General features: G+C 43.6%; 1 protein-coding gene across 2 annotated transcripts in view; it reads right to left on the reverse strand.

Annotated features, from left to right (window-relative positions):
• Positions 1 to 1670: 1670 nt before the first annotated feature.
• The window catches only part of CPED1 (cadherin like and PC-esterase domain containing 1), a 590522-nt gene continuing 573413 nt past the window's right edge, over positions 1671 to 18779 (reverse strand). For both annotated transcript variants that reach the window (XM_063927207.1, XM_063927206.1), the window contains one exon: positions 1671 to 2686. In XM_063927207.1, coding sequence (XP_063783277.1) covers positions 2507 to 2686 — 180 coding nt within the window. In that variant the 3' untranslated portion in view covers positions 1671 to 2506. The remainder of the gene's footprint in view (positions 2687 to 18779) is intronic.

Genomic DNA, 18779 nt, shown 5'->3' on the forward strand with positions numbered 1-18779 from the left:
TCCCTGCAAAACATAATAAATGTCATGTTACAGGACAATTATTTATTTTGCCGACTTTTATTATCTAAGGGTTGATACACACTGTATTTTCAGCTGTGGTGACAAAATGGTTTACGTTAGCAGGATTTAACGCGTCTCTGTTGTCGTTTGGTTAGTGTTAGTTTTACTTGAATTCTAGTGACCTTTTCACTTACCTGTGAGTGGAAATAGTCTTGGCTTTATTTACATAGCAGTTTATGCTAAATAGTACCTATATATGCAATGTCTATTGTTATATTGGGTTCACTACGATATGCCGGCGGTCAGGCTCCCGGCAACCAGCATACCGGCGCCGGGAGCCCGACCGCCGGCCTACTGACAGTGTGGCGAGAGCGCAAATGAGCTCACCACGCTACGGGCACGCTATTTTATTCTCCCACCATGAGGGAGAATAAGTGTCGGTATACCGGCGTCGGGATCCCGGCGCCGGTATACTGTGCGCCGGGATCCGGTCAGTCGGCATCCTGAAGACCACCCATTATATTTTGCCTCATTAGGAAAAGGAATAATATATAGTTTGCATACTGTTTCCTATTACTGTATTTGGTATGATACAGTGTAATACCAGTCATTTCCAGCCAATTATAAAGATCACGAATAGGTGTTAAAACACTATAATTTGTTCTCTATTTTAAGAATATTGAAATAAGCAATATAAAAAAAAATTCCTTTATCATTTCAATACATACATTTAAGTGTGCACCACCAGTCTTCTTCTTTTGCCTCTGCAAAAGACTTTGTACAATTCTGTTCTCTTCTCATACATACTTCAGCGCATGTCGACAGAATTGCAGACTATGCAGAGTCGGGCATAAGTGTAATTATATCTGTTTTCATATAGATCTTTGGCTGGTGCAAGATTGCAGTGATAATGAGAGCTACCAACTGTACAGATAGGGGTGATATGACTACAGAGATGTGTACATCTCCACATATGGACAAACATACCCCTTCAGTACTCTGCACGCAATGTGGCATCAATTACGGCCAGCTTGCATTCAACGCTACATCGGTGCCTTCGTGGTTAACTAACAACCAGGTGTTTTGCTTACATTTCAGGATATTAATATTTGTTATGACATTTTGAAGACATTTAACAAAAAAGAAAATCTGTGTATTTGCACGCCAACAGTACAACAGCAGAGTAGATCCCTATTCAGAAATGCACGTTAATGCAATCACAGCTGCGAATTTGGTAGCAGCGGATGTGTGAAAACATGTTAATGCTGCAGCACCTGATAATGCAGTGAGTAACCTTATGGTCGCACAGAATGGCAGCAGGAACTGAGATGCTGGTACCATAGTTTTTGCATATGGGATTGCAGCTGTAGGCTCAGAAATGTCTTGAAAACAGTTGCGACACACCTGCCCCAAACGATCCCTGGCTATAAATCACTTTGCATAGGAATCCTCGCTGCAAGCGGCATCTCTAAAGTACCTTGGCACATGTGCAGTTGGCTAATAATCGCCCAAACCGTAAATATCAGCATTGCGTACATCTGTAAATCAGGCCCTTAGCTGGAAAGTTTAGCTTACGTGTCAATAGAAAACAAAGGGAGCAATAAAGACTGATGTGATGATTCGGCAATTTTACCGTGGCAATAATGAAGATAAGTAACTAAAAACAAACATAAAAGATAACAGAAAAGTATATTGCAAAATATATTCAAGTTCAGTTTTCTTACAACAATGCTGTGCAACGTTTCCAAACTGTGTATACTGGCAACAAGTAACCATTATGTAAACTGCTAATGAAATTGAGTATTTCTCCATTTTAAGCACAATATTGAAAACATTCATCTTTGGCAAGTTCCTGTGAATGTTCCAGAAAGTACCGTACATTGTTTGTTGTCAGAAGTGGCAGAAGCACACAGACGTGGCATAATACGCTCATCAGCTGCAGTGTGGGCACTTCTCTGCCAATTAGTTGGTGTTGAAACATATGAAGCACACAGTGGCTTTGTTCAAGCACAAAGCTGGGTAATACTGTGTTAAAGAGGTCTCTGACATCCATGCATGAAATGACGACCACTAAAGCCTTCTGATGACAGCATGATGAAATATATCTTAGTACCACCCAAAAAATTTAAAATCTGATAAATTAATTCTCAGTAGAGTACTATAACATCACATCCCTCACAATTGACCTGTACACATTCCTGATATAAATAATTCATCACTTGTAAACAAGCTGTACAGTACATGTGTGTTGTCTTAAAGATCAGAATATGTTCTATATTTCCTAAAACTTGGCAGCAGTGGGAGGTCGCTCCTTTTTCTGGTGTAAAACCACATATCTATGTGGGTACATCTTGATCCCATAAAGCTTAAAGAGACGCTGGCATATCTTCAGTTGTGCTACCTCAGATAAATGGAGAAGCTTGTAATGAATCCAGTCTGCTCATTGCACCAAAGCAAAGTGTTAGGCTGTGCAGAAGCACGTCATGCTTGTAGTATTGTTCCCGCTTCATGCACACATCCTGCTCAGAAGGATTTCAGAATAAACCTGATTCACTGGACCCTGGACATGATATTGTGATTTCAAGTCTGGTGCAATGTCTTGTTTTGGAGGAAAGATTTTGCCGCCAAATGTATAACTCTGTGATAATTTCATTCTTTTGTCTTTCACTTTTTCAGACTTCACCACCTGGAAGAAAATATAGTGTACATAAAACATATTATAAATCTAAGTTGTAATTAACTCCTTCTAATATTCCATCAATCGACCTGAAGTATATCCATGTACACAAAACTTACCATATAGGTGGTCATTCCGAGTTGTTCGCTCACTAGCTGCTTTTAGCAGCATTGCAAACGCTAGGCCGCTGCCCTCTGGGAGTGTATCTTAGCTTAGCAGAATAGCGAACGAAAGGTTAGCAGAACTGCTACTAAATAATTCCTTGCAGTTTTTGAGTAGCTCCAGACCTACTCCTAGATTGCGATCACCTTAGTCCGTTTAGTTCCTGCTTTGACGTCACAAACATGCCCTGCGTTCGGCCAGCCACTCCCCCATTTCTCCAGACACTCCTGCGTTTTTGCCTGACACGCCTGTGTTTTTTAGCATACTCCCGGAAAACGCTCAGTTACCACCCAGAAATGCCCCTTTCCTGTCAATCACTCACCTATCAGCAGTGCGACTGAATAGCGCAGCACGAACAGCAAAACTGCTAAGTTTTTAGTTAAATAACTAAGCGCATGCGCGCTGCGTACCATGCGCATTTAGCAGCAAATCGCAGCATAGTGAAAATCGGCAACGAGCGAACAACTCGGAATGAGGGCCTTAGTCTGTTTATATTGCCTGAAGTGCTTACACATGTTTCTAACACCCATCACAACCTAAAGCATTTTCTATGATCAGACCCATAGTCACTGTTTTGTTCTGTTTCACTGAAAATTACTTTTTCATTTCTGATTCTAACTATACATCTATGAATTATTTATACTTCTTTTCATATTTTTAGGAACTATTACATATTCAAAGTAACCACAAATTATCCTGAAATATGTAAGTCTATTTCTCTGTAATAGCGAACACAGTAGTTTTAGTCAATGATCATAGCACTTGGGGGGTAATTCAGAGTTGATTGCAGCAGCAAATTTGCTAGCAGTTGGGCAAAACCATGTGCAGAGAGTTAGATTTGGGTGGGCTATATTGTTTCTGTGCAGGGTAAATACTAGCTGCTTTATTATTACACTGCAATTTAGATTTATGTTTAAACACACCCCACCCAAATCTAATTCTCTCAGTGAACAAGGTTTTGCCCAACTGCTAACAAATTTGCTGCTGCGATCAACTCTGCATTAGGCCCTTAAGGGCCCTACACATTTAACGATCCGCCGGCGAGCTGCCCGATGGCGGATATGGCCGACGGGCGACCCGGTGGTGGGGGGGCAGTGACTGGGGGAGTGAAGTTTCTTCACTCCCCCCCCATAGAAGTGCAGGCAGATATGGACGAGACCGTCCATATTGGCCTGCATGCACAGCCGATGGGGCACCAGCAATGAACGAGAACGGGGCCGTGCATCGTTCATCGCTGGTGCCTCCACACTCAAAGATATGAACGGTATATTGTTCATTAATGAACGAGATCGTTCATATCTTTGACTAATATCGCCCAGTGTGTAGGGCCTATTAGTGTCTGGGTAACTCAGCTATGCAGTGTGCCTTGCTGTGATTACACACTCAGGGGCTCATGTACAGGTGGACAAAAGTCCAAATTATAGAGCAAAATATGCTTTTATTTATGTGTATTCTGCCAGCCTAGGCTGTATTGGCAAAATAGGGGTGGTAAAAGAAGCATGGGCTCCCCTAAAAATGTCAATACCAGCACTAGGCTATGCCTGCAAAGGATATTGCCACTATTGCAGGGAAACCAGCAGACAGTTATTACAGGGTTGTATTCCCTAGCGGTGTGAGGAAAAGTTAGTGTTAGTGCTTCTTTCCTGGTGGAATGCTAAATAAAGCAAAATTAGCCTTTTGTCAGAGTGTACTACAGTACTGCACCCAAGCATGTCTTCAACACCTTAAAGTGTTTGTGTATGCTGGCACCTCTATTACTAAGTGCTAGCATTATCATGGCTACCAGGGTATACTAATACTCTGAGAACAAGAAATAACAGCTTGGCCAGGCATACAGGGTCTGCTGCAATATTAGCACACCATGGAGAAAGATACACTCACACAACAATTAAAAATTGTATTTGAATAAAGACACTCCCCCACATTTTCCACATTATTGCTCCCCAAATTCCAGAAGTTCTGGGGAATCCTCCTTTTCAATCCATGTAAGCATCCATGGGTTAAAGATAAAGAAAAAAACCTCTTAACAAGCTTATGGAAGTGTGACACAAATCACTTCTATATATGCAGTGAGTTTTAACCACGGTCAGAGGCATGAACACAGGAATCTCATACAGTGGGTCAAATGTAATAGCCTATGAGAAGCAGGCTGTGCCGGGCAAACTCGCACAAAGTCTTCTTGCAGGCTATTACATTTTACCCGGTATCTTACTTTTTTAGTGCATCTTATTTTAGTTATGTAAAGTAGAAAGAAAAGGAGATTTATGGTAAGAATTTACCATTGTTAAATCTTTTTGCGAGATACACTGGATTCCACAGGGAATAACATTGGGGGTGTAGAGTTGGATCTTGTTCCGAGGCACCAACAGGCTAAAGCTTTGACTGTTCCCAGGATACCTTGCACCGCCTCCTCTATAGCCCCACCTCCAGGCACTGGAGCTCAGTTTGTAAGTTGGAAGCTGCAGTTTTGTTAACCAGTCCAATGCAGTAGCAGGTAAAAGAGACGATAACAGTTAGTAGCCACAGCCAACCATATGAGCTCCTGAGGGTGCTGACGTCACAACGCAACCGCGTCATTCCACGAAACTCCGCCCCCCTGGGCTAGGTACTCGGGGAGAGGGAGGAGGGGGAAGCTTGTGCAATCACCATTCTAATCCATCTGGCCAAGGTCTGCTTATTCGCAGGCCAGCCATGTTTATGAAAACCAAAAAGGACAAAGAGAATCAGATCTCCGAAGGGAGGCGGTTCTCTTCACTTAGATACGGAGAGTCCGTACCACATCCAAAGACCGCTCTTTGGAAGACAAATCAGGAGAGATAAAGGGGGTCATTCCGAATTGATCGCTAGCTGCCGGTGTTCACTGTGTAGCGATCACTTAAAGAAACTGCAAAACTACGCATGCATGGCGTACAGGTACAAAGAGCATCGTTGTTTTGCACTGCTTGTAGCGACAATTCCATTCACACAGCCGAACGCAAGGAGATTGACAGGAAGAAGGTTTTTATGGGTGTCAACTGACCGTTTTCAGGGAGTGTTTGGAAAAATGCAGGCGTGTCCAGGCGTTTGCAGGGCGAGTATCTGACGTCAATTCTGGGACCTTCGTCCCTGCAATCATCACACAGAATAAGTAACTACAGGACTGGTCTTGTTCTGCACAAAATGTGTTTGTACCCGCTCGGCTGCACAGGCATTTGCACACTTGCAAAGCGTAAATACACTCCCCCGTGGGCGGTGACTATGTGTTTGCACGGCTGCTAAAAGTAGCTAGCGATCGATCAACTCGGAATGACCCCCAAAAGGCCGGCACCACAATCTCTTGGTTAAGGTGGAAAGATGACACCACCTTAGGTAGATAACCAGGGCGAGTTCTAAGAACCGCACGGTCACGGTGAAAAATAAGAAGGGAGACCTATAGGATAAGGCACCCAGGTCTGAAACCCGTCTAGCAGAGGCAATAGCCAGCAAAAACTAAACCTTAAGTGTAAGCCATTTAAGGTCCACAGACTCAAGAGGTTCAAACGGAGACTCTTGTAGGGTGTCCAGAACAACCGACAAACCAAAGAGCCACAGGAGGAACATAGGGAGGTTGAATCCGTAAAACACCCCGAGTGAAGGTATGAATGTCAGGCAGAGTCGCAATTTTTCTCTGAAACCACACTGACAAGGCTGAAACTTGAACCTTGAGGGAGGCCAGACGAAGGCCTGAGTCCAGGCCCTGTTGCAGAAATGCCAGGAGTTTGGCAGTACTGAACTTGTATGCATCGAAATTCACCAGGTGAAGTAAGAATTCTAGACCCTATAATAAATCGGAGCCGAAGCCGGTTTACGAGCTTTCAACATCGTTTGAATGACCGCCTCAGAAAACCTTTGGCCCTCAGAACTGAAGCTTCAAGAGCCAAGCCGTCAAAGCCAGCCGGGCCAAATCCTGGTAAACACATGGGCCCTGAACGAGGAGGTCTGGGCGTTGAGGAAGTAGAAGAGGACACTCTATTGAGAGACCCTGTAGGTCTGAGAACCAATGCTGGCTGGGCCACGCTGGAGTGATCAGAAGTAGGATTCCTCCTTCTTGCTTGAACTTCCTTATTACCCTGGGCAGGAGTGACACCGGAGGGAACACATACAGCTGCCAAAAATTCCATGGAATTGCCAGTGCATCCACGAACGCTGCTTGAGGATCCCTTGTCCTTGCTCCAAAGACCGGAACCTTGTGATTGTGTCGAGACGCCATCAGGTCTACATTTGGTAGGTCCCATTTGTCCACTAGGAGTTGAATCACTTCTGGATGAAGGCTCCACTCTGAGAAAGTCAGCTTCCCAGTTGAGGACTCCCGGAATGAACACTGCCGATATGGCTGGCAGATGGCGTTCCGTCCATTGAAGAAACTTTGACACTTCCAACAATGCCATGCGGCTTCGAGTGCTGCCTTGATGATTTATGTACGCCACCGCGGTGGCGTTGTCTGACTGTACATGAACAGGCCTGTTCTGTACCAGATGCAGGGCCAGTTTCAAAGCATTGAACACTGCCTGCAATTCCAGAATATTTATTGGGAGGAGAGATTCCTCCCTGGTTCACCGATCCTCAAGAGAGTGTTGCTCCAACACCGCACCCCAACTCCGCAGACTGGCATCCGCCATTAGGAGTATCCAGTTGGAGATCCAGAAGGGATGACCCCTGCTCAATTGTTGGTCCTGTAGCCACCAGCTCAGTGACAGACGAACTTCCGGAGTCAAGGAAATCATTTGAGACATGATCCGGTGAGGGAGGCCTTCCTACTTGGCAAGGATTAGCTTCTGTAGAGGGCGAAAGTGAAATTGAGCATACTCTACTATGTAGAAAGCCGACACCATGAGGCCTAGTACTTGCATCGCCCAGTGTATCTACACTCGCGGATGAGAAAGGAAGCATCTTATCCTGTCCTGGAGTTTCAGGACCTTCTCTTGGGACAAGAACAACCATTGAGCAGGGACCAGGGAGGATTTCTTCCAGTTGATGAGCCACCATGGGCTTGCAGGAATTGGACTGTCAGCTCCAGATGGAGGAGAACCTCTGGGGAGTTCGCCAGGATCAACAAGTCATCCAGATATGGCAGGATCCTGATACCCTGATGGCGGAGCAGAGCCGTCATAACTGCCATGACCTTGGTGAAGATTTGCGAAGCCGTGGTCAGTCCAAAAGGCAAGGCCTGGAATTGATAATGTAGGTTGCCAATAGCAAACCGCAGGTATTGCTGATGCGATATGGCAATAGGTATATGTAGGTAAGCATCCTGTATGTCCAGGGATACCATATAGTCCATAGGCTTCAAGGCCAGAATAGAGCGAAGAGTTTCCATACGGAACTTGGAAACCTTCACAAACTTGTTCAGAGACTTGAGGTTGAGAATGGGCTGGGAGGAACCATTCGGTTTCGGAACTAGGAACAGCGTTGAATAGTACCCCCTGCCTCTCTGAGCCAGAGGCACCGGCACTAAAACTCCTGTGTCCAGGAGGGATTGTACCACCAAATGGAGAGTTTTTGCTTTTACCGGATCCGAAGGGATATTTGTCGAACAAAACTGGCGAGGGGGACGCTTCTTGAAAGAGATGGCATATCTGTGAGTGATGACTTCCCTTACCCAGGCATCAGAAGTGGTCTGTAACCATACCTGGGCAAACCGTAGAAGTCAGCCTCCCACCCTGGGATCCCCCAGAGGGAGGCCAGCCCCGTCATGCAGCAGGCATGTCTGGTTTGGAAGCAGGCTGATGGGCAGCCCAGGAACGTTTAATTTTGGGCTTAGAGGTTTTGGAAGTGCGAGCCTGTTTCGGGTACGCCTGACCCTTTGCTTTAGTTGGAGGTCGAAAGGAACGAAAGGTGGTACTCTTAGCCTTCTGAACTGAAGGATTAGTACTCGTCAGACATACAGTTTGAGCAGACGCTAAGTCAGCAATAATCTTGTTCAGATCTTCCCCAAACAAGATGTCTCCCTTAAAAGGGATAACCTCCAAAGTCTCTTTAGAGTCCAGATCCACAGACCAGTACCGCAACCACAGAATATGGCGAGCCAGAATGGACGTAGTTGACGCTTTGGCCACCAGCATCAGAGGCCGCCTCCTGAATATAATGAGAAACTGTGATATATGAAAGACACTGGCATTATCAGAAAAATTAGAAGGTAGCTCCGCTTCAACTACTTGAACACAGAATTCAATAGCCTTTGCAGCCCAAGAAGCCACTATAGTGGGTGTACGCACAGCACCTGCAAGGGTGTAAATAGACTTCAAGCAACCCTCTACACGCGAATCTGTCAGTTCCTTCAGAGAAGTGATGGTAGTGACAGGCAGAGTAGAGGACACCACCAGACGCGTGACATGTGAGTCCACCGGCGGCCACGTTTCCCAATTTTTACTTAACTCTGCAGCGAGGGGATAACGAGCTAGCATCTTCTTAGACAGGGAGAATTTCCTTCCTGGATACTCCCAGGATTCCTGACGTATGTCAACTAAATGGTCGGAATGGGGCAAAACTAATTTAGTGACCTTCTGATGTTTGAACTTATCGGGTTTCTTAGACGTATCTGGAGGTTCAGTTTCATCATCAATCTGAAGAATCAGTTTGATAGCCTCCAAGAGGTCAGGAACATCCACCTGTGAAATAATAGCATCCAAGAGGTCAGGAACATCCACCTGTGAAATAATAGCATCCAAGAGGTCAGGAACATCCACCTGTGAAATAATAGCATCCAAGAGGTCAGGAACATCCACCTGTGAAATAGATTCCCCATCAGAAGCATGTGCATCAGTGTCTGAGGGATCAGTGTATACACCATCTTCATCGGATGAAGTATCTGTAACATGTGTGGATTGTGAGGAAGAAATGGCCCGCTTAGATGACCCTTTGGTACTTGGAGGGCGTGGGTTAGGTTTTTGTTTAACCAAAGACTGATTTAATTGCTATAACTGAGTTGACAGAGCATCTGCCCATAGCAGATTAACTGCAGGGACAATATGTGGCTGCAATGGCACAGGAGGTCCCACAGGGGGTGTAAGTCTCGTTACTAGTGTAGTCAGCAAATAAGAAAAAGCAGCCCAGGTTGGGTCTCGGTGTGCCACCGGTGCTGCAGGCTGACTGAGGGGTACTGAACCCCCGGTACCTGGACCCTCAGCTGGAATATTTTCCTCAGGTGCATCCGCGGCGTCAGCACTGCATGACGCAGGATCCACCATGGATCTCCCGCCCTGTGTAGCAGACATTATGTGGGAATGTAGCCTATGGGCGTAACAGTACAATATAGCCAGACACAGCACCTAACAAAAACCCCCTGTGCAGTGTGACTGCAAATGCAGAGCACAAACAGAGGTATACGGTGACTGAAAGGACAGACAAAAATCCTGTGAAACATTATATATATATATATATATATATATATATATATATATAGCATCTACCACCCGTGTGGTGGGTGCACTCTCGCAGAAATCAATCACTTTGAAGATCTTGATGTGTCAATCAGGTTCAATAACGTTGCCTTTAACATTCGACGTTTCGGTCCTATTGTAGGACCTTTATCAAGACTGGCAATTCAGAGCATCTACATGATCAAAGAGATAAATGCAATATATATAAAATCAGACTAAAAGTATCAGATCATACCCACACCACCACCAGTGCCTCCCAGGCCCTTATAGCAGAAAATAGTGACATCAAGTTAATTAATTAATAGAATCATACTCTATATGGAAACAAGGATGAAGATCAGCATACTCCAAATCTACTCCCACAGGACAAGCATAGGACCTCACACTAGAGTAAACTTCACAGATTTACCTTGGTCAATATTAGACACAATGAGTCAAATGATAGCTCCTGGAACACAGGACTACTATAAAAGAAAATTGGAAAGCTTATTAAAACACTGACCCTCACCAGTGTATAATAGGACACAATATACCATGTAGAAGTCATACCTGGATAATTTAAAAGTAACACTAGGCAGCTACAGATCAATCAGCAAAGGCCATATAGTTTTCAGCAGCAAGGTCTGCAATTTAAAACACAAACAAGATATATAAAATAATCCAAACTAGATAAGATATTCCTACCATTGGGGTCCACACCGGCCAGTCCACTCACCACTCTGCTGTTTAGTATCTGATGATAGCTGCATGCTGCACATCAGCAGCTGCATGCTATTTAACACAATGGGACAGGAAATGCCACTTAACCCCGAGATGTAACTATATGTGTGCTAAACGTTAACCCCATAAGAAATATATTTGTGACCTGACAAGGTCATTGGGAGCACCCGCCTATTTATCTCTATGAACTGATGAGAGTGCAGGATATTCTGTGGGTATATACAGTATATATATATATATATATATATATAGGACCCTGATGCATTTACCCCCCTCAGGGTACAGAATATAGGGATAGCAATATGTGTGAGATACATGGAATAGGAACCACCCAGCAGCTATTGGCACACACAGTCACATGTACAATGTAGAAATTATTACACACAACAATAAAACTGCACTGGACTAGCAATACTAAGTAAAGCTATGTATGTAAACAGATATAACAATACACAGTAAATACCGGATGTATATCACAGGGTACTTGTACTGAAATATCACTGTAGTTATGCACTTTTTCTTAACTAACACTGTGTAAACGACATGTAGAATACTTAAGTGTCCTGTAAATGCACAGCGCTGATGAGGTAGGCGGCTTTACAGAGGAGACAATGCCCAGCAGTCCCAGGATCAGCGCAGCTCTTGTAATGGCGCCTAAACGCTGACAGGGAGTGAGGGAGAGAGAGAAATGCGGACTAAAAACTTTTTTTGAAACCGCACTGGATACTGATAAATAACTACTTAGTAATCCTATGCCAACATATAGGCTGTGGCTAAATAAATTTATTGTGCAGCACTCGGTTGGCGGTGCTCCCAGATAAATAGTCAATGAAGACTTTATATGTAAGAAAGGTTTTTTACGAAAACGCAAAAAAGAAGAAAGGGACTATAATTGCCTTTTCTGGGGCACTCTTATTGTTAAAAATTATCTTTTATTTGCTTAATTTAAAAATATATCTAGTTGCTACTGAAACATATTTAAGCTATAACACATGACCATAAATTTGTATGTAGCGAAAATATAACCCAGAATGGTTAACCAAACAAATATGTAATCACAATTGGGTCTAACCATAGGCCCACAAATATACCCATGTTCGGTTAACCATAGAATGTTCCCACAATTGTGTCTAATAATAGTTCCACAATTGAGTCTCACAATGGACTAGAAACATACAAGAAAAAAGCATGAAATAGATAAAGAAGGCATGAAATCAACTTTTGCTGGTAATAGTGGAGTTTGTATGTACTCCCTTTTGTACCCTGCTGAAACAACAGCATTTGGCCTAATTTGTTTTCCAATGGGGCATTGCATGTCACCCACACGTCTGATTGGTGGATAGACATGGCAACCCATGTGATATAGATACATTTTTCTTTTGGCATAGATCATTTTCTGTTGGGCATCTGATGCAATACTGAATTTATTTTATAGAACTTGATGTATTGTGCCAATTTATACCAATAATATACTGTCTTGAGGTAGCTCAAGAATATGGTTTCAATCCAGTCTGTAGCAGGGTATTTGTATTATCCACACGTCTGGATGGTGGTGTATCACAGGAATAGGACCTGCTATCAAGCAAGTAACAACAAATGGAGTACATACAAACTCCAACATTACGAGCAAGATTTTTCCTTTTTTCTCTGGTCTTGCATTTTTTCTGTGGTAATTTTATCACAGGAATAGGATTGGGTATAAAGCAAGTATTAACAAAAAGGATAACATACAAACTCCAATATTACCAGCAAAAGTTGATTTCATGCCTTCTTTATCTCTTTCATGCTTTTTTCTTGTATGTTTCCTGTGGCAACATTACTATTCTTTTGATTTTCAGAACTTATGGTACTAGGTGGTGGACAGAGCGCCCACAATTCCCAAAATAGTCCATTGTGAGACTCAATTGTGGAACTATTTTTAGACACAATTGTGGGAACATTCTATGGTTAACCGGACCTGGGTATATTTGTGGGCCTACGGTTAGACCCAATTTTGATGACATATTTGTTTGGTTAACCATTCTAGGTTATATTTTCGCTACATACAAATTTATGGTCATGTGTTATAGCTTAAATATGTTTCAGTCGCAACTAGATATATTTTTAAATTAAGCAAATAAAAGTTAATTTTTAACAAAGTATAATACAATAAGAGTGCCCCAGAAAAGGCAATTATAGTCCCTTTCTTCTTTTTTGCGTTTTCGTAAAAAACCTTTCTTACATATAGAGAGAGAAATGCAGATCCAGGGTAGGAACATTTGCAGTAAATGGCGCCTGGGACTGGGGGAGGGGCTACAGGTCAGAGCCTTATCCCCTCTGCTGGACTTCATATTGCGGGGCCTATACTAAACGGATATTAGTAAATCCGACCTGTGCCCCTTGCCCTGGTGGATATAGTGGGGTCCCTGCATGGCCACAGTGTCCATGCCAGTGGCGCAGTCTGTCTCCGGAGACTGCGCCAGATCGCGATTTCGGCGGATCCCACCTGGGGGACCCTATTACCTCCTCCCTGAACTTGCGGCCACGTGGTCCCAGAGAGCAGCGTCGGGTGTGTGCCTGATGAAGCTGGAGCACCTCCGCTGTAAGTACTCGGCAACCAGGGTGCGGGAGTATACAGTGCCGCTGGAGGAGGTGAGGGAACCGCAGCATGCTATGTCAGACTGACACATAGCACTTCTAAGTGCCTGTGCTGCAACCCTTGAAGTCTTCTTTCTTCAGAAAAGCTCTTTCCAGGGCTGCCTAGCGCAGCTCTTTCTGTTAGCTGCCTGCACTGCAGGTTCCAACTTACAAACTGAGCTCCAGTGCCTGGAGGTGGGGTTATAGAGGAGGCAGTGCAAGGCATCCTGGGAACAGTCAAAGCTTTAGCCTGTTGGTGCCTTGGATCAAGATCCAACTCTACACCCCCGATGTTATTCTGTGTGGAATACCAGTGTACCCCGCTGCAGAAATATACATTTAATATAAAATGCACATTCGCAGACACATTAAGGTACCTGTGGATCTGCATATTGCGCAGATTGCATATTTTTAATGGACATAATTTATGCCTACTTGTTTGGTAAAAATTACGAGATGTAGTTGGCACCCCGGTAGTCAGGATACTGGCGGATGGAAGACTGGCGCGCGGAATCTCGACACCTGTCAGAATACAGATGCCGGAATCCCGACAGCCGACATCCCGAACGTAAGTATCAGGGGAAGGTTAAGCTTTGCGCTGGAGGGTTAGGGTTTGGCTGTGGGGAGGGTTAGGGTTAGTTTGTGGTGGGGGAAGGTTAGGGTAAGGCTGTGGGGGGGTTAGGGTTAGGCTGCAGGAAATCAGGGTTGTGGGCAGAGCCGTTTCTTGCTTTGGGCGAGGCGTGCCATCTCACGGGGCGCCCGCCACAACTCTTTTGGTAGCTCCTGGTGCTCTCCCTCCTCCCCGGCATTACTACTCCACTCCGGGGGCGGAGTTTCACGTAATGACGCGTACGCATCGTGATGTCAAGACGCAAACACATCATTACGTAAAACTCTTACCCCGAGCGGAGTACTAATGATGGGGAGGAGGGGGAGCAACAGGACTGACAGAGCAACGGGCGAGAGGAGGAGGAGGGAGATGCTGGCTGGCGACGGCTGGACGGGTGATGTAAAGTAAACACCCCTTACAAAGAGCATTACACAGCCCTGGCAAATAGCATTACACAGCCCTGGAAACTAGCATTGCACAGCCCTGGCAACGATCATGACACCCGTTCCAGAGCATGAAACCCCTGGCAACCAGCATGACACCCAACACGTGAAACCCTTGGCAACGAGCAGGTAATTTAAAAGTAATTAGAAGCTTTACTGTAGGGTATAATGTATCAAGGGCATTGCGGTGTGTGGCATAGTATGGTGCAGGGGGCATTGCGGTGTGGGGCTTAATATGGTGGAATTTATTTTTTTCCCAGTGGTGGCCATGATCTGATGGTTCAGAGTCAAAAAGTGGGGTGTACGGTAGTCTTTTCAGGTGAGACCACGCCCGTTTTAGAGATCACGCCCATTTTAGCGAGGTCATGCCCCCTTGCCTTGAGTGTGCGCAAATTTGTATTTTTTATATATACGGGGGGGGGGGGGGGTTGGGGCATATTTTTTTATGTCAAAGGGGAGGGCTGCGCATTTTTACATTTCTCACTAGGAGACAAATTGGCTAGAAACAGCCCTGGTTGGGGGATGGGAGTGGGTTAGAATACTTATCTTGCAACTGTCGGGATCTTGGCCATCAGGTTGCCGGGGTTAGTGACTGCCGGCATTCTCAATACCGTGATCCCCCACCCAACCCAAAATAACATCCAACTATACATGAGCTCCTCCCCCCCATGTCAAATTCCATTTACATTGATTTTACTGTGTTTTAACCTCTACAAATATGTCATTCCATAAACTTGCCTTCTTTTCACCCAGAAAATAGTTGAGTGGGTGATCTATATAGGATTCTGGGCACAATCTTAATCCATGCAGACATGTGTAAGTGGCTGGTTATCTGTGTAAAACGAAACCTTTTGCCTTATGTCATGTGTTTATGTTATACTGTATGTTCATATGTTATTATCATGTTGTGTTTAAAATACTGTATTTCTTTATACAGTGCTTCATAATATGTTGGAACTATGGGCCTAATTCAGATCTGATCGCAGCAGCAAATTTGTTAGCTAATGGGCAAAATCATGTGCACTGCAGGGGGGGGGGGGGCAGATATAACATGTGCAGAGAGAGTTAGATTTGGGTGTGGTGTGTTCAAACTTTAATATAAATTGCAGTGTAAAAATAAAGCAGCCAGTATTTACCCTGCACAGAAACAATATAACCCACCCAAATCTAACTCTCTCTGCAAATGTTATATCTGCCCCACCTGCAGGGCACATGGTTTTGTCCATTAGCTAACAAATTTACTGCTGCGAACAGAGCTGATTAACCCCCTAAATACATATAAAAGGAAGAATAATATTTAAATAATATTAAACAGGACATTATGTGTTATACAAATTAAATAAGCAGATAGGGACATTCTGTACAGATATATATGGTGAATTTCCACTGGCCTTGATTGGACAAATCTGATCTTTCTACTATGTTAGACAAGTAATATATATTTATAATGGTTTAATATGATCATTGTGACATTAAAACAGTTCTAGAAAGTTCCTATTCATGTTTTCATTCCTTTCTCTCCTATAACTATGACATACCATGCAACCAATATTCTTTTGACCTATGGACCATGAAGATGCATTTTCCTATATGTTTAGAGAAGAAATGACCATTATACCTGATATTACCAATGATACTGTCAGGCCTCACTCTAGTTCAGTCTCTGACTTATCCTGCAGTTAGTCCATATGTACATATGCTTTGAAATATTCCAAGTTTTGCATGCAATGGTCATTTTTTGGGATCTCTTCACCAACATGGCAAAGCTGCCCCACTGACTCAGAAACAGGGTTTCTCCTACAGTTCCAGACGCACATTGCCCACCCCGGGTAGCAGCTGAGTAGCATCTGTGCACCTCGGGCTCAATAAATAACTGGATGCATTCCTTTCATTTCATCTTAGCCTAATGAACCTGTTGTTTGTAGGTGCTAGAAACTACCAATGGTGGTCATTCCGAGTTGTTCGCTCGGTAATTTTCTTCGCATCGCAGCGATTTTCCACTAATTGCACATGCGCAATGTTCGCACTGCGACTGCGCCAAGTAAATTTGCTATGAAGATAGGTATTTTACTCATGGCATTACGAGGTTTTCTCTTCGTTCTGGAGATCAGAGTGTGATTGACAGGAAGTGGGTGTTTCTGGCCGGAAACTGGCCGTTTTATGGGAGTGTGTGTAAAAACACTACCGTTTCTGGGAAAAACGCGGGAGTGGTTGGAGAAATGGAGGAGTGTCTGGGCGAACGCTGGGTGTGTTTGTGACGTCAAACCAGGAACGACAAGCACTGAACTGATCGCACTGGAAGAGTAAGTCTCGAGCTACTCAGAAACTGCACAGAATCTTTTGTTCGCAATTTTGATAAGCTAAGATTCACTCCCAGTAGGCGGCGGCTTAGCGTGTGCAAAGCTGCTAAAAGCAGCTTGCGAGCGAACAACTCGGAATGACCACCAATATTTCAGGCTTATATAAACAGCTACCTGGGAACACACTTCCACTTTATTGAGCTTTCATCCTTGAATGAGTACTCTGAATTCTTGTTACCTGGCTGCCTTTCTGTGTTTGACTGTTGTCTCTCAATCTACCGTCTCTAGCTCTGGCTCATGGATGACTATCTCATCATCACTGGCTTTGGATCCTTCCCCTGGCTAAACCTTGGGTTTGACACAACCTGACTCCATTGACTCATTTATGGTATTTAAAGAGAAGGTGCCTTAATACAACACTTTTCCTATTCTACAACCCCCTCCCTCCTCATCACTGTCCATTCCATGTCCATGTTTATGCCATTATTTCCCATAATGGTATGTGACTCAATGAAACCAAACTTCATGTATGTCATTGCCCTGAATATGTGATTTGTTCTGGTTTCTCATTGTCATGTTACAGCTTTATGCATATGTTGTCACTTCATTTATGTTTCCATATTTTGGGTAGAGTGTTTTGCATACATGTAACCTTTTATGCGACTATATAACTTTCTTCTGTATCTTATATAATTCTTAAATAAAAATACATAAAACGGATAAGGTGCTTCTTTTTGTAAAGATTGGTCCTCTGTGTTACTGATATTGTAATCTAACAAAGCAATATTTACAAACATAATTCCTCAGTGACCTTACAGAATACATTGGCCATAAAAAGTGCCAATAGCCTGGCACCTTTGTTATCTCAAATTATACAACAGAAGCAGATAAACCTTATGCAAGATAAGTTGAATGAACTCAAATCCACTAGTTTTCTGCGTGACCTCTCCAAGTTCCACCAGTGGGACAATCTTTTTGAATACTATTGCAACCTAAACTCCATCTGGCTATGCTGGAGAAGTTCACCTGTAAGAATGGGTAGTGGAGTACCTACCAATTTACTTCTCAGTATCTGCTATTTATTATAAACAACACATCTATTCCATAGATCTGCTAAAAGTCAGCATGATACCATCCTTACCAGATGTGTCCTAGCTTGGTCAATGCCTTATTTGGAATGAGAGGCTTCTTTTATTTAGTCCCTACTTCACTTAAGGTAATCTTATACAACAACCTTCCATGGCCCTCACCATAGTGTTACAACCAAAGCAACTTTAACCAAGTTAAGACATGGTACTAGATCTATAGTATGATGAAATACAAAACCATATTTCAGAGACAGGTGGGTAAATCGCTGTGGCTAGACATTCATTTTGTTTGGCTCTTAATTGAGGATAATCTGGCATGTATGAACAACTGGAGGAATTCACTTGCCTGTGCATGACTACTGACACTTGTCGTTCAGAACGATGGGAAGAAAATAAGAAGGATTGTAATCCTGCATCAGGTACCTCCTCTTCCTAGTGTCCTAATCTTTATGTTATTTAGCAATAATGTACACATGAAAATTGGTGGAGTCCACTGTCCTCTAATGGCACAAGAAATACATTCCCGCCATAGCAATTACCTCTGTCTGTGTAATGCTAACAAAAAACATTTTCTGCAACAGTGTCCTCTTTATGGCATAAAAACCTGTTTGTCCATCTTTTACCTGCAAATATAAGCCACCATTCCAGAATGCTCTCATGACTTGGCACTGCATGTCAAACTCCAGAACAATTATATAACCATTTTATTTATCACTGATTCTGGGTCTATGTGAAGCTTTTTGGATAAAACGTTTACTGCAGATTC

This window comes from Pseudophryne corroboree, chromosome 6 (genome assembly GCF_028390025.1).
Source record: "Pseudophryne corroboree isolate aPseCor3 chromosome 6, aPseCor3.hap2, whole genome shotgun sequence".
Taxonomy (NCBI): Eukaryota; Metazoa; Chordata; class Amphibia; order Anura; family Myobatrachidae; genus Pseudophryne; species Pseudophryne corroboree.